Source organism: Alosa pseudoharengus, unplaced genomic scaffold (genome assembly GCF_046254945.1).
Source record: "Alosa pseudoharengus isolate Yale_2024_CS ecotype anadromous, Long Island Sound unplaced genomic scaffold, YU_APseudo_1.1 YU_APseudo_1.1_scf_6, whole genome shotgun sequence".
Taxonomy (NCBI): domain Eukaryota; kingdom Metazoa; phylum Chordata; class Actinopteri; order Clupeiformes; family Clupeidae; genus Alosa; species Alosa pseudoharengus.
The window spans coordinates 16,604,912-16,621,893 of NW_027468848.1; the positions used below are offsets into that span (position 1 = coordinate 16,604,912).

The 16,982-nt window shown below is 38.7% G+C and overlaps 1 protein-coding gene across 6 annotated transcripts in view; it reads right to left on the reverse strand.

Moving 5' to 3' along the window:
- Positions 1–12,652: 12,652 nt before the first annotated feature.
- LOC143105613 (transcription factor COE2-like) overlaps positions 12,653–16,982 on the reverse strand; it is a 24,765-nt gene continuing 20,435 nt past the window's right edge. For 3 of the 6 annotated variants that reach the window (XM_076269643.1, XM_076269642.1, XM_076269641.1), the window contains 6 exons: positions 16,977–16,982; positions 16,503–16,568; positions 16,134–16,311; positions 15,413–15,595; positions 14,362–14,532; positions 12,653–12,684 (listed from right to left, as the gene is read on the reverse strand). The exon at positions 16,977–16,982 is cut by the window's right edge and continues 83 nt beyond it. In XM_076269643.1, the coding sequence (XP_076125758.1) occupies positions 12,653–12,684; positions 14,362–14,532; positions 15,413–15,595; positions 16,134–16,311; positions 16,503–16,568; positions 16,977–16,982 (636 nt within the window). Of the gene's footprint in view, positions 12,685–14,361; positions 14,533–15,412; positions 15,596–16,127; positions 16,312–16,502; positions 16,569–16,976 lie in introns of all 6 variants that reach the window. The other 3 variants (XM_076269644.1, XM_076269640.1, XM_076269645.1) reach the window with 3 other exon arrangements.

Sequence of the window (16,982 nt, forward strand, 5' to 3'; positions counted from 1 at the left end):
TTCAATAAAAGTAAGTCCACTTTGATTTGTACTGTGAAAGTTGTACAATGAGCATCAGCCCACTTTAATACTCTTCTGTCCAAATTTGTCCCAATGAGACTGATGGGTGATTCTCATATGCGCTAACACCAGTCAGCTGAGTTTATTGGGCATTTCTCAGATTTCGGGCCTATTTGGGTTACTGAAATTTTGAAAAATAAAATTCAAACTTTTACTAATTGGTATGCAACAAGTTATCAGTCATTTTGATAGGAGTAACCTTGTGAGCTTGGTTGAGACCACAATATAAGGGAATTTATGTTTTTTTGTCATTTTTCAGGTAAATGTCATTACCATCACATTATCTAATATGTACATTTTAAAGATGAAATGGTCAATCAATGATCAATCAATGATCAATTATAGTTTCACATGAAGTCTATTTTATCTTGAACTTATTAGAATTGTTGAATTTTACTTGCAACATGAATTATAGTCGTTTAAGTATCTTATTTTTTTATTTCTTCACTCGACCCTGGCTTGGAATTTCATTTATTTGAAATAAATGCCATATATCATATCTGTTTTCATCCAGTGGCAATTTAGACTGTCCAACATTGTCAAAAATATCTAATTAATGTAATTTATTGTAATTTATACATATTCTATTGGCAAAAATATGCATGGTGATGACATTGCAGTTCTGGTAATGACATTTGTTGCGGTGATGACAAATCACTGATCGTAATCTATTGCAATTAAATGTTTATAATTTAGAAACCCAAGTTGAACTGACTTTGTGAAAAAAAAAACGTATTTCTTTTAAAAATATTACTTTAAATGTATCTGCAAAAATGTCATCACCAACACAGTCGTCATTACCACTACATTTCAAGCTATAATGTGCTGGTAATGACTGTGTTGGTGATGACATTTATACCGAAAAACTACCCTAAGAAGTAAAAATGATCACCATGCAAGTGTAGCTAGCTTTCTACATGTAATGTACATCATTTAAACTATTAAAGTCATTTTAAAATTTCAGGAATATTCAAAAATACAGAAATACAATGCGTATGGTAATGACACATAATAAGTGTACATGCCCAAAACGAGGGATAAAGAGTAGATTTTCTTATGTTTCTGGACATCAAGGCATCAATCTTTCTGCTTGACACCCATGTATTCCACTGTGATATTAGGTGACCATGGTTACCAAATATTTTTTTGATGAAAAAACAGTAGCAAAGTGCCTTTATGTAGAGTGTAATGGTAATGACGGCTAAACCATGGGACAGGTAAACATTAAGCAAAATAAAACAGGAAATGCATATATATGCATAATGTGTGCAAGCAGTTCATTAGTTCAGGTAACATTTAATTCATATGCATGATTTTTTTAATTAATTTTTGATAAATAATGTTTGAGATATGGCACAATATGTGAAAACTCTGGTTGCGGACAACACCAAAACACTGATATTGTACCATAAAACACCAATAAAATGTGTCTAAATCATGAGTAGGAGCAACCATTAAAAAAGTCTAGGCTTGTTTTTCTTTATACTAATTAGTGATGCTAAACATGATTAGATTTAATGTTTTTTTAATAGAATTACACCCTGTGGACAGAAATAGGCCCCAATTCTGGGAAATACCCAATTAGCGATAACTATGGAGATGGTTTCGTAGCCTCTTTGACATCTCAGTGACATCAGGTATGTAACCTACATATTTATGTTTTTGCCAGCTAACTTGTAACATGATCTTCATATTCATTGTGATGCTATGGGCCTCATGCACATGAAAGATTAATATCATGCCATTATGTTATTTAACACCGTGAAATAAAGTTTTCACCTTACAACTTTGCTGATAACATTTGAAACTAGAAAATGTAATTTCGAGGAAATTACCAGTGCATGAAAATATAAACATACTGTATATTAACATAAAATGCCAAACAAACTTTTATTTGGAAACAGTAGGCAGGAGTCATAGTTGATAACAACTGACAGTTGAAATGGCTGAACAGTTAAATAGTTGAGTAGTTTAAATAGTAAAATTATTTAATAGTGAATTATTGTAGTGTGGACATTTATTTTAAAACAGTTGTGGGCAGAGGAAATAGTAGTCTTAAGAGAACCAGATTGTATGCTTAAAGCCTGAGACAGAGTAGTGACAGAGTAGTTTAAAAGTTGAATGTAGATAGTGTAATGGATGTTGATAGACAGAAAGTTGAATGGATGTTGATAGGCAGATTGTTTAATGGATGTTGATGGATAGTTTAATGGGTGGATGAGTGAATGGTTTGAAGAGGATGAATGGATAGAAAGTTGGATAGAATGTGCCTTATATCCTTGTAGAATGGAGAGACACAGAGAGAGTTGGCCTATTAAGCAGAAAGCAGTTGATACAGGTGCAATCAGTTTAACTGGCCCTTTGATGGGTCCTAGTTGAGCAGCTGGAAGTTGATACAGGTGCGAATCAAGTTAATTAGTCTATTGCTAATGCAAAGTCTATTGGGAAAAATAAGCTTGTTTTTTGTTAATATCTCAAAAAGTATAAAGTTTACAAAAGTGAAAAATACATTCCTCAAGTGTCCTTTTCAAGACCTACGTTACAAAGTTTTAACGAAGTTTCTACGTTAAACGGTTGAAGCTGAATTAGCAGAAATTTGGTGGGAAGAAGAAGAAGAAGACTTCGGATAACAGAACAGTGCATTTAATGTCAGTTAGCGCATTAGCAAGGATATTGTGTAACGTATAGGCTAGCCTACTGTTGATGTTGTTTCATAGCCTTTTGCTTGTGTGTAGTTAGGCCCACTGCTAGATTTTGACAGGAGCTCGCGATATCGCTTTAAAGCAAGCTACTTGGGCTCATGCAAGCTGTCAAACACTGTCCACTCGCCTATGTGGTGCACCCCTCTGGTTTATACATCCAGTGTTTTATCATATGTTAGCTAACTGTATCTGGATGTGTTGCTATCAGAGCAAGACGTTAGAGATGGCGCATGACATGCAGTGATGCCTCGTATAAAAAAAAAATAAAATAAAAAAAACGCTATTTAAGCACCGAAATGAGGCACCGAAATCCACATTGTTATTCGATGCAGTTACTACAGTTTGTGTCAGCACCGGTGCCATATTAGAACCGTGTTTCGGTGCCCAACCCTACTCATGAAGCTATAGTTAACATGTCCGGGTCCTATTTTCTGAAAACAATATTTTATTAATAATAACTATGATATTTTCTACAAAGACAGTAAAGAATACTATAGGGACAGATGTTTTTATTATCATTTTAACAGTATTTTGATAGCAATTTAACCAAAAAGCACAGTGAATTCTCATTAGCGAAATGTGTCCGGGTCCATTATTCTATTGTTTGTTTTATTTCATGAAAAGTTCTTTTTACATAAATTTAAGAAGATTATGCAAAGTTGTGTAAAAATGTCTATATTTTTGGTTAATATTTAGGAAATGTAAAAGGAAATGTTACATTTATTGTAAAATTATTGTGTCCACACTAAATGTTCCTCATTACCGTAATGCGACTTGCCTGCCTAAAAAAAGTACACTGTTCCATTAAATTAACAAGCAGACCCATGATGCATCACTTGGGACAAAAGGTTTAAAATGGAATCAAGTTCAGTTGTTCTCTCTTCTCTCACATCATGATATTTGATTTAATTTGATTAAATTTGATTTGATTAAGTTAATGTCATAGAATCTTTATTATGTTACACTGTTGATTATCATTAACAATATGCTGCGATACTCAATGCTTTAAAAATATATATAAAATTATATTTGATGATGATGAAGACAATATAAGACTTTAATATTTTGTAAAGGTTAAGGTTGCATAGCCTGCTAGCATTTTGTGTTATTTGCCAACTTAGTCAAGAACATCTCATTACCGTTACTCCAATTCCTCATTACCACGCATTTTAAAGGGTAATAACGGTAATGAGAAGCTGAGTTGCAGTAATGATACGGTGATGATCTTGATATAAGATGACTTGTTCTCTCAACTAGTCAGGTTCACCAATCACCCAACATCTAGCGTTCTCTCCACTAACTTATTTCTCACCCCATTGTTGAAAGGGGTTAACTACAGAGTGCCTGGTCCCTTGATATACTTTTACCTCGATTGTCTGGTCTGCTCTGTACTGGCTCTGTGTTTTTGACTGTGGATTCTGTCTTTCATTTTTTGGTGCCAAGTTGTGCCAAATAAAAAGCTGCAGGATGGCACTCAGTTAACTCCCATCTGAGCCTATGTGGGTGACATGACCAATGTACCTGTGGCCATGTGTCCGTCAGACCAATGTACCTGTAGGCCAAGTTGAATGATAAATGGATAACTAGTATATAACCTAGCAAATGTAGAGGTGTATCTATTAAGAGAGGGAAACTGGTGGAAGAACAGTTCTATATTGCTGGCGAGATGATTCCGTCTATTGTGAAAAACATGACGAGTTTAGGCATGGCGGTACAATGTTGTTGGGCAGGAGCAGAAAAGAAGAAAAGAGTTTGGTCTTGGTACCAGTGGGAAAGCGTGGGGTAAGTCTACAGCACAGGAGAAGATACAGATGGTAACCAGCTTGTTTTGAGAACAAGAAGAGCAAAAGTCACACTTTTTTTCATAGTTTTGCTGGTCCTGCGACTCAGGTGCAACATATATATATATATATATATATATATATATGTGTGTGTTTTTTTCCTCTTCATGACACATTTTTTGACTAGTGCGACTTATACTCCGGTGCGACTTATAGTCCGGAAAATACGGTAGATGTTCAACAGCGGTGCCTCAAGCAAAACAAGGACAATGGATGAACTGGCATGATGTAGAGAAGAAGATCAACTGGAGAGGGCTAAGGCCATGGATGCTACTGCAACTGGAGAGATATATGGGCCATAGATGTGACTGCTTTGAAACCAGACAAATTAGCACATTGTCTAATTTATTGTGCTAACTATTCCCTTTTGATGATGTGATGGAGAAAGCCTTTGAAAGCAATAAGTTAAAGTATGCAGAACTGGTATCAGAGGTACCAGAGGGAAGGTGACTGACAAGCACACACAGTGGAGATAGGTGTTTGAGGCTTTGTAAGTCGACCACAGCATTTCTGTTAGATTTTAGTATTCAAATATGGTCACTGAAAGGAGCTGAAAAGGGAAGTCAATGGCCATGACTGAGGCCCTCGGCAACCTGAACTCTGACTCTGAGATGTGTTAAATCTTGCTACTGTGTTTCCGGAGGGGTAGTTGTTGGTGCCCAATCTAGGGCTTGAGGTTTGCCTGGTTATGTTGCTGATTGGATCATAAACAGCCACAGCAATGAAGAGGAATGCCTAAAGAATTTGTTGGTAGAGAGTGTGGATGGATCTGGGAAGCCAGACACTACTGTTGAGCCTTCTGGAGGTTTCATGGGCCTAATAAGGGGTAATTAGGAGCTTACAAATTCTTAATTAAGGGTCTAGTAAGGGTAGAATAAGGTCTTGCAGAATAAGGTATTAATTAGTGACTTATAATGACTTACAAATGGCTAGTATGCTACTAATATACATGTTATTAAGCATCTAATTAATGGTGAATATGCGTGTCTTAATATAAAGTGTTACCAAGTTGTTGTACTATACTTTTACCAGAAAATAAAAGTTCACATTCTATTTAGTCACTTAAATGAAAAAATCAATCAAATGAGGTAGATAATATTTTGATGTCAGTTTGACAGGCTTCGTGAGATTCACCCTCATGCATTTCTGAAGATTACACCTCTTAATGACCGTTTTAGATTTAGTTTGAATGATTGTAGCTGCTCCACCCAAAGCAAATTTCACCAATGTCGGTTGTGTGGTCAAAATTATTCTGGGGTGACCAGTCTATCAAAAAACAGGGAAAAAAATCAGATAGAATCTCAGAGCATATCACTGTGAATAAAAGTATCTGCCAAGTGAATAAATGTTTATGTTCATTTAGCATCAGGTCACTCGCTACTGCAGTTTCCCTATCTGTCCAGTAGGTGGCGATCAGACCACACAGTCCTCCTCTTCTATTACACAGTCTGTGTACAGATACTCAGGCATTTCTACTGCACTGAGGTCATGTCCTCCATCATCTTTCTCAAGGTTTTGGATATTTCATTAAATGAGAATTGAGCTGATGACAACTAAGATCTGTGTATTAACACAGCATTGCATAACATGTTTTTATACATGTAATTGTAGATACACATGCACTTAACCTACAATATGAATTGCATTTCTAGGTGCAATCTGATAGGAATGAGGTGGTGAAACTATAATGTACCGAAATCTGGACCATGATACAATATTCTTTTATATATATTATATACAATATTCATTTTACAATACAGCAAATGTTTTGGAATTGAATTCTACAATATATCTCTATCTATTATGACTACTTTTTGAATACTTTTTACAATTTCCGCTGTGATGCAAGACCAAAATTAGGTATTGTGAAACCTTATAAAAAACAATGTTATCAGAGTAGTGGTACATACCAAAATAAAATTTCGATCATAATACTGAATAAATTGCTCTTTCTCAAAATAAGACTAAATTAGTTTGAATTCAGGGAGTGTATTATTTATTAACAAATAATTGATGGCTCACATGAAGAAAAATAAGTGAAAGGGCATCGAGTGGTGCCACAGGCAAAAAGAAAGGGGGAAGGTGAACAACAGGGGTAAAGATAGGCTCACTGCCGTGAAGGCTAACCTACATTTTGGGAAATTAGGGGATGCAACATTGACAATTACTCTTTTTTTAGAGACCCTTCTAAAATGAGGAAAGGAAAAGAAGGAGAAAGAGAAGAACCTTCCCCTGTTAGCTCCCTCTGCTCTCCAGTAAACCCTGCACATTCATTATCCATTCATTTCCTTCATGTGATCTTATGCTATACTTCCTTATTACAGTTTTTCTCAGTCGCTTTGGTGCTTTTTTCAGATCAGAATGAAAATTCTCAAAACTATTAGTTCAACCTCCACAACATTTAGTCATTTGTGCACATCAGAGTAGCAAATTCTCCTTCCTCTGAACAAATTGCAAATGCTTTTGGACATGTATCAGTTGCTTTCATACAATTCTCTGCTGTTTTTTAACATTATCATTTGCTTATGTCATGTCAGTCAAAATGAACTATACTTATGGATACTGAATAGTCGTTCCCTATAAAACTAATAGTCTTCATTTCATTGCTTGAGTCATTACATACACAATTGGTGAACTAGTTATCAAATTCTGTCAAAATGCTGTAGAATTGCAAAGAGCATACAGTAAAAATTACATATTCAGTGTCTTGTACTCACTCCCCTAACTACAGCAATGTGTAAATTTACTGTAGTTTTCAAATGGCTGTACAAGTACTGTATAGTGCTGTCTTGAGCATGTTCAGGTAGCGTCACCAAGTTCTGACCTTTTTTTTGCATTGGAAAACACTGAGAGAACTGTCATAATGAAAACATGACAAAGCCATTTGACTATCTTGTTCATAAACGATGGTGTCAAGACTTCTCATTTTGATGACACTGACAGCTTCATTGACATGAATACGTGCTTTTGAGGAATGGACTATCCATTTTGAGCAAGTGACACACTTTTGCAGGTCATCCACTAGGTTTTGCAGTTTGCACTAATTGTTTTGAGAAATGCACTAACTGCTGTGCAAATGTTAATAGTGATGTGAGAATAGCACCAAAGCGACTGAGAAAAACTGTAGTCTACCTTAGTCTGGTCTTACATTCTCTCTCTCTCTCTCCTTCTCTCTCTCTCTATGTAGTGTATGTAATATAGATAGATAGATGTAGATAGATAGATAGATAGATAGATAGATAGATAGATAGATACTTTATTGATCCCCAAGGGGAAATTCAAGAAAAAGGGAAATTCAAGTATATATATAATATATTGTTTAACAGGTTAGTATGCAAGTACATTTATTGTTGGCCAAACTTACTTGTCAAATGTTGGGCCTGCATGTCTGTTCAGTACAGACATGGCATGTAGCTCACTACACATGTAAACGCATTCACAGTAAACACACATTTTCATCAGGACTCAAAAGAGACTCCAGATGAGACTCTCCAGTCAATCAGCCCTTTAATCACCCACTCCAGCATAGGTCACTGTCCTCAAGGCTCTCTCTCTCACTCTCTCCCACCTCACTCTGTTGGTCGCAAACATACACATAATTTTAGATATTAAAACAAAATTAGAAACCGCTTCACACACACTCACACACATACACACAAAGTCACACGTTCAGACATTTGTACACAAACACACACCCAGTGAGAGAGAGAGGCAGCAGGTGCTCCTTCTTGGGCCTTAATTACATGATCTCTGATTCCTCTAATTGATATGCTAATGAGTGTGTAATTAATGCAAGAGCAAAAACATCCGCACCCCTATTAATTAATGAATTTATTTGATCATATATGGCCTGCTTATTTACGCTGCAAGGCTTGCTGTGTGTGTGTCTGAATCTCAACTCCTGGAATCTTTCTTTTCAAAGAGGAAATATTTATTCTGCAGAAGAAAATGGAGCTGTCCTTTATTTCATGTCACTGAATCTCCACAGCAGACACACACTAAAACCATACTTCTGAAGAAGCTAAAATATCCCTTGTTCAGAGTAGTTAAGATGATATACTTACACACACACACACACACACACACACACCATTCACACATCTGTCAGAAAGGCAGAAATAATATCATTAGAGTGACTAGAGCCTGCTTAACTAACCAATAAACACAAACACACACACACACTCACCAGGGTGATGGATGATTCTAAAAGAAGGCAGGTCAATTAGTGTGTGCATTCTCCTCAGACACACAACTACAACACACACACACACAAAACTGTCACCCTGTCTGGGTTTAATTCATCAATCCAACAACTGCTTCTCAACACACCCACACATGAGCACTTTAAGCTTATCAAAACACACTACGCACATGATTTGGTTTAATGCCGTAATACATTTACATGCTCAGGTGTCGTATCAGATGTAAAAGCAAGACTCTTGTGTTTTTAAGCATTTTTTCCTTGGTTTTTCACGACTGCTGTATACAGACACACATACACAGCCTCTCTCATTTCTTTCTCTTTGTGTGTGTGTGTGTGTGTGTGTGTTACATTTAGAGGCTATCCCATGGGATTGCTCTGTCAGGCCCATCTGCCGGTCCTCTCTGCTGGCCTCAGGGGAGTGAGCCTGTGTGTGTGTGTGTGTGTGTGTGTGTGTGTGCGCGCGCACGTGCATGTGTGTGTGTCTGTGTTCGTGGACAGAGACTCAGTAATTCTAATGGTCAGATACGAAGGGAGTATGATTGGGAAGAGCTGTTTGTGGGTGGGTGTTTGCGTGTGTGTGTGTCTCAACGGGTCTTGTTCTTGGCAGTAACCTAAATTACCTCAACTCAGAGACATCTAGAAACAAAAAATACATATCCCCATACCTATATGAACACGCACATACGCACACAAACACACACACACACACGCAAACATGGGACTTTGGCTACTGAGCTAATTGGGTAGATTAACACAACACATCCCCTGAGATAGAGAGGGCAAGCTGGGGTATTTCAGACACACAAACACCCTGACAGAAACACACACACAAACCACACAAGGACACACACTTATTCATACTCTTACACACATTTACAGCCCAATGAAACTTACAAATTAATGTGAGTGTGACTAAGTAGTGTTTCTTTGTCCCTGGAGGTCCAGTCCACAGGACGGCTTAGTTGGAATCAGAGTTGTTGATGTTTTTTGGAGTTGTGATTACTGCTGTCTTACTTATTGCAATAGTTATTATTGCTGCCAGGGCTCAGTGAGAAATGGTTACAACTCAAAGATCAGTGGCAGTAAATTAATGGCAAAATAAAATGCACAGGGCTTGCCAAACTGCTTATATTATCCAAAGCCTTATTTTGAGGAGTTTGCACAGATTCATAAGTAATGATATATTATATTTGTTTTGTCCTACATCACATCTGAGCATACCAGCAAAAATGAACAGTAATATGAAAAGAATATGAAGAGGGGAAAAATGACTACATGGACTCTTTCAATCCTTTAAGGGTTTCTCAGATTGTTTCTAGAGATGAGGACTTTGTGTTCGGAAAACCACAAGGGAGGATTTTCTAAAGAGCCCTTGTCATGGGTGTTTGGTAATTGGTTTGATTGCCGTTTTGAGTTGTGAGGACCACAAGTATCTTTGTAAACAAGAAGGTATTTGAATGTGTGGGTGTGGTGCTATATGTAACATTTTGTTTTCTTAAGAACCTCCATGACCAAGGGCTTTAGTTTCACACAGCTGATTGAGCTCAGATTACACTGAATACCAGCACAAATCAGACAAACCTGTGTTGGGGCACTGACCTGGGATCAGTCAGTAGTCGGATCCTTGTAATCAGATTGTCTGGCTGAGACAGCAACTGTCTTTGCAAGACCTCAATTTATACCTTGATATCAGCATGGTGTAACAGCCAAAGCTGCAGGGAGCAAACACAATGTACACACACACACACACACAATTGACCAATTGCATACAGGACACACTAAAGCACACACAGTTTGCACAGAGATGCATAGAAAGAGGCTCAAAACCACAGACAGACAGACACACACACACACACACACACATAAATGCAGACATGAACATATGGCTGCTGACAACAGAGTGGCATTTTACTTGTCAAATTAGCAACATGAAAGAGAGGAAGGAGGAGGGGGTCACAAACACAGAAACAGTCTAAAACCAAGCAAGAGAGACAACAAGGCAGTGAGAAACGGGAGGAACTGGAATTCAAAACAGCTTGAAGGGTTTTATCATCATTGGAACATAGCAAACTCTGACACACACACACACACACACACACAGAGTATAACACCTACAAATACTTCTTAGAGTTGCATTATTGGCATGGTTGTCATGTGCTGGATTAATATCCCGAGCAAAAGAAGAGCCTCATTAACTAATGTCCTAATTACTCACATGTACACAAGCACACAAATCCAGCCCAATTACTTCTCCCTACATGCTATGTGTATGTAGTTGTGCATGTTTGTGTCTGTATGCATGTATTTATGAAGGGGGTGCAGTCATACTATTTTATTCATTTGAGATCTGTTGACAGACGAAGTGATGCAGTAAATATTTTGCCTTTTCTTCCAGAGAAAAACAACCAGATGGCCCATGGTTCATAATACATATTTAAATAGTCAAGACATACGATAGAACGTGTATGTGTGTGTGTATGTGTGTGTGTGTTGGGGGTGTTAAACACAAACAAGGTGTGCGAGTGCATGGACTTTTATTTTTCTTTGGACAGATATGTGAGGCCATCAGGATGCTGTGAGCAGCAGACACTGGACAAACATAGTAAAAGTCAGAGTTGTATCAAAACCAGATTCATCTTCTATAACACATCACAGGTGTGGAAATATCTGACTTGATGGATGAACTATATGAACTATATGCCCATTATTTAAGCAGGATGACTACAAAGTCTTCTGTGACATTACAGGACAAGAACAAAGAAAAATATCCTTGTTAGGTTACTATGATCTCAACACATTCTGCTAAATTATGATCACATTCTGCTTCAAAAATGAGGATGTCCAATTCTTCAGATCATTGTGATGTCATCACATTCTGCTACACCATTATGATTTAATTTCATTATGCTAGACCAGTTTAATGTCAACACACTGTAATACATGTAATGGCAACATGCCAACACTTATTGTTTTGTCATTACTGTATATTCTGAAAGACCATTATGAGGTTATAATGTGCAGCTTGGCTGGGGTAAGAGGTGAGCAGTCAAGGGTCCCTCTGGGATACATTACATCGTTCTTAGGTAAAATAAAGAAAATGAGAGTAACAAGACAATACATCAACAACAACAATTGCAACAGCATTAATAACAATAATAATAATAATAATAATAGTAATAATAGCAATAGTAACAAAATGACAAAATAAATGCAATAACATGGTCATAATTATATGAATTAGAAAAAAGGCTTATATTATTTCTAAAACTATCATAATAACTTATATAGTTTTTTTTAATTTTAAATAAATCCTTATATGAAGTAATTTATGTCAACCCTGGATTTCAAGTCCTGTAGACTGATGAAAAAAGTCTCTTGCAGTGAAATGTGTCTCTTGCAAAGAACCTGCTACTGCAAACATAATTAGGTAACACATGTTGTATGTTTGTGTGTGTGTCTGTGTGTGTGTGTGTGTGTGTGTGTGTGTGTGTGTGAGTGAATGTGTACTGATGTTGATGTGAAAGGAAGAAGAAACATGGCAGCTTCTTTGCAAGATGCAAGAAGCAGATTCATAGTTTATCCGCACTTCTCACATGCCCAAAACCCCCTTTTACTGTAGTTACATCAACCGTGTGCTTCAGTCACAGAGACTTGGAGAGCCTTCTGCAGGTTCCACTGCATTTTGCTGGCTTCTCTCTGAGGAATGTCTGGAGATTTAGAAAGGCCTCTGGGATTTGTTGACAGGCAGTGATGTTCGAAGTGTGCCTGCAGCCCTGAGCCTAGGCTGGCTGTAGAGTTTGTAATTGGTCAGGGCTGTTGCTGAGAAAGAGATGATTGGTTCTTCTTTACATGGGTGGGACCACCAGGCCTGTCATTGCTGCTGAGAGAATAGAATACGCCGTTTGAGTTGCATACACTGGAACATATACACTTTGTGTCTGTTATTTGTGTGCATCTAATTTTATGTGTAAGACAGACTTCCGAGAGGAATGTAGGGATTTAATGAGGATGTCCTGTATGTGTATATATGTGTTTGTGTGTGTGTGTGTGTGTGTTCGTAACAAACAAATTTGTAAGTGAGTGTGCGCTAGACTGTGTGTGTGTGTGTGTGCATGCGCGCGTGTGTGTTTGTTTGTTTGCGTTGTACACTTGACTATGTATGGCTCCATTCACACCTGGTAGATGATCTTACTCCCCCCGCACAAGAGCAACGGTGCATTTTTGTAACCACCAAGTGTGCAAGTATTTTGAATTAGGGATAGCCAGGTTATTTGAACGTGCTAAACTTTACCTTATTTTGTTATGCTTTCACTTTATTGAAATCCAAGAGGAGATCCGTAGCCTAAATCAAAGATACAACTTCTCACTACATACACAAAACTTTGCTGTACTGATCTTTGTAGTGATTCCTTTTTTCAGAAACATTAAAATATATCCATCATCAGCCACCTGACCCATGCATGTGTGAGTGTCCGTATTAGACAGGCCCACTCTCCATAGCTAAAATGTAGCCTATTAGAGTGTTATTTAAACCCCTTCCTGACAAGCTAGCTTGTAATGGTTGGTAACAATAGATTTCTTAGGTCTTGTGAATGTATGTGATATGTGCATATTAATCACAGATTTATATTGAGCACAGCAACCACTGAGAGCCACCGCGCCGAAATTGTGGGGTTCTGTGGTCATCTTTAACAGTAAAGTTTTCAAATTGGGGCTAATCTAATTGCTATAACATGTCCTTGCGGATTATTCTTCATTGGAAGATAGCCAACAGATTGCAAACAGATTTTTGTCTTCTTATTCCTCGTTGATGAGAGTCTGAGGTAAAGGATTCAGCCTCCTCAGCTCTCATCATATTAACTTGGGTTGCAATCTTAATAAACTATTCTTATTTAAACTACTTTTGTTGCTTGTTGGACATTAAAACTCTCATAATGTGGGGGTTTGAAGTGCCTTTTGACATTTATAAATGTAATTGGTATTTAGGCTCATGTCGGCTTGTGTGTCAGACAAGTTGAGTGCAATCTGTAAGAAACTATTTAATTAATAGCCTACGCAACATAGGGCTATATCATGTCCGATTGTTTCTTTATTATTAATTTTATATTAAGAAAGCAGGGTTTTAAGTGTGTGGTTTTAGCCTAATGTGAGCTATTGGCATGTTATGCAGGAGATAACGATTGAGTAGATAGTTTAAAATCAGGCCCAGGATGCATTTCTGTTCACATTACTATCCGATCAAATGCGTTCCTGACCATCTAATGACCGGACCTCATCTGTGGATTGAGGGCGTTCACGCTTGGCATTAAAGGCATGAAATGGTCAAGATCGGATCTTTCTGCCTCTGTCTCTATGTGTGTGTGTGCTTGACTAGGTGTCTACAGCATGTAGTGTGTGTGCTTGACTAGGTGTCTACAGCATGTAGTGTGTGTGCTTGACTAGGTGTCTACAGCATGTAGTGTGTGTGCTTGTCTGTATGTGGCTACGTGTGCATTTGTTTGTTTGCATTTGTTTGTTTGTTAGTTGTTTGCACTTGGCTATGCGAGTATGTTACCTCTGAAGCTGTTGCCAGAGCTGGGGCAAACAGGGGAGGGTGACCCCTGGGGGCGGAGGACCGGCGCAAACGCGCTCTTCTGTTTGGCTGAGGAGGAAGAGGTGGGGAAAGAGGAGAACGGCAGCAGAGAGGAGGACGAGCCCGACCCGGGGACTGGACTAGATGGCATCACTGTGACATGGGGGGGGGGAAATACAATTAGAAAAGATGATAAAAGACTGGGATTATAAAAATCCTAGCCTGGCTCATTTTCATTTCACTGAGATACTAGTCTGGCCCCTCACAATACACAAACTTTTCCCTCAGCCACCAGGATCACGGGCCAATCAGTGATGAAACGGGATGGCAATAGTTTCGAAATCAAAAGTGGCTGTGGTACAGCCGCACAACAGTAGTAGCAACACCTTCAAACATCAAAAAAGTTGCAGTTGGAAGAATGTGTAAATTTATACAGCAAAGGTAAATACTTTGTTTCTTGCCTGCCGATGCAATTTATTATCAGTTAATAAAGGTAAAGTGGCGCAAGTCTACGCCCATTATGATGCTAAGGTTGGGAAACAAATTTTGGTAATATGCCTTTTTTGCCTTTCTCTAGCTTTAGACATGTAAACACACTATGGGTGCAACAATTGTGAAATTCTGGGCCAATATCGAAACCAATATTTCTTTCTTTATTTGTTTACTTTGTTTAGTTTAGTTGATGTGACATAAGATATATAGATCAGCCATTGCCATGGGTGAAGTCATATCAATACCATATCATATCATATCTTGAATTTCCCCTTGGGGATCAATAAAGTATCTATCTATCTATCTATCTATCTACCTATAGCTTGATAGTTGATAACAGTTAACAAGTCATATCGGCTGATACTGAGATTAAGCTGATATAACAGTGCATCCCTAAAAAGCACAGCAGTATAGTGTGGGACACAAACAGAGAAACACTGAAAAAGTGCAGAGTTAGAGACAGTGACAGAGAGGGCAAGATAAACATATATAATGAGAGAGAGAGAGAGACGGAACATGGAATGAAAAGTAGAATACTTACTGCCATAAGGAGAAGCTGATGGAGAGGCGTTACTGAACCCTGGCGACCCTGGTACTCCCAGGCTGCTCATGGGCACGGCACTGTAGCCACCACCCATCCCCCCGCTGGCATACCCTGACTGCTGGGGCGTGGAAGCAGAGGGGTACCCCCGTGGAGAGAGGCTACTGGAGTTACGCATGTAGCCTGTGGAGTGGCAGAGGATGGCATGGAAAAAGAATTACGGTATTGACCTCTAAAAACTATTACATTTTACATTACTGTTCCTTTTACATTTTACATTTCTGTTCCTGCATGTATATGCAAGTATATATTGACTGGCTTTACAGTTTATTTGGGTGACAGTGAAAATAAAGAAATGACATCAGAAGTACATCAGAATTGAGCATTGCATGTGTCATTCATTCTGATGTGATTCTGATATTGTATTTGATGGTGTGTGTGCGCCAGTTGGATATTGCATATGTTATGTGTGTTGTAGGGGTGTCTTTCTGTGTGTGTGTGTGTGTGTGTGCGTGTGTGTGTGTGTTTTTCTGTGTGTGTGTTTGTATATGTGTGTGTGTGTGTGCGTGTGTGTGTGTGCCTTTCTGTGTGTGTGTGTGTATGTGTGTGTGCGTGTGTGTGTGTGCCTTTCTGTGTGTGTGTGTGTGTGTGCGTGTGTGTGTGTGCCTTTCTGTGTGTGTGTGCGTGTGTTTGCTATGTGGATATCAATGTCTGCCCTCACCCTGGCTGGCGCTCTGTGGTTCAGGTACGCTGATGCCCAGCTGAGGCGGCGGGTAGGAGCTGATGCCCATCACACTGCCATGGGCGGGCGAGGAGGGCAGAGCCTGGAGCTGACTGTGAGGTCGCGGAACGCTGTAGAGAGCCTCCGCTATGTCCGCAGCCCGCTTCAGCAGCATGTCCTACACACACACACACACACACACACACACACACACACACACACATACAGAGATATGTCAGACATTATGAAGACAACATGCATTATGCAAAAAGTGTGAGTGTCTCAAGTGGCTGGAGGAGGTGTGTGATGACATTTTACACAACACAACCACAACACTGTAACATGCAAACTGAAGTTGATCAGCAGTACCTGATTGCTGTGGGGATTCCCGTACAGTGCCTCCACGAGATCTGCTGCTCTCTTCAACAACATCTCCTACACACAGAGGAATCAAATCAGTGTGTGCAGATATAGTATGCGTATGCATGTGCCTGTGTTTGTGTGTACCGTATGTTTGTTGACAAAAGCAGAAGAGAGTGGATGTTAAAGGGGTGGTTCGGGATTTTGGACATTTACATCGATTGTCTGGCGTTATAATTTATTTGCCTCGGGTGTACTTTGGAGTGGGTAAGACTGTTTTTAGTGGCAGGCTAACACATACTGATGACTTGCGCTAGCCTAGCAACTGCGAACTCTGCAACTAGAAGGACTGGATGAAACGTGTTGAAAACGGTCCCCACTAATAAATATCACACTTGCTAACTTGGAAATGAGGTCCTATGTCCAAAATCCTGAACCACCCCTTTAAGTACAAGGATGTGAATCTCTGTATGTTGCATTCACCTTTGC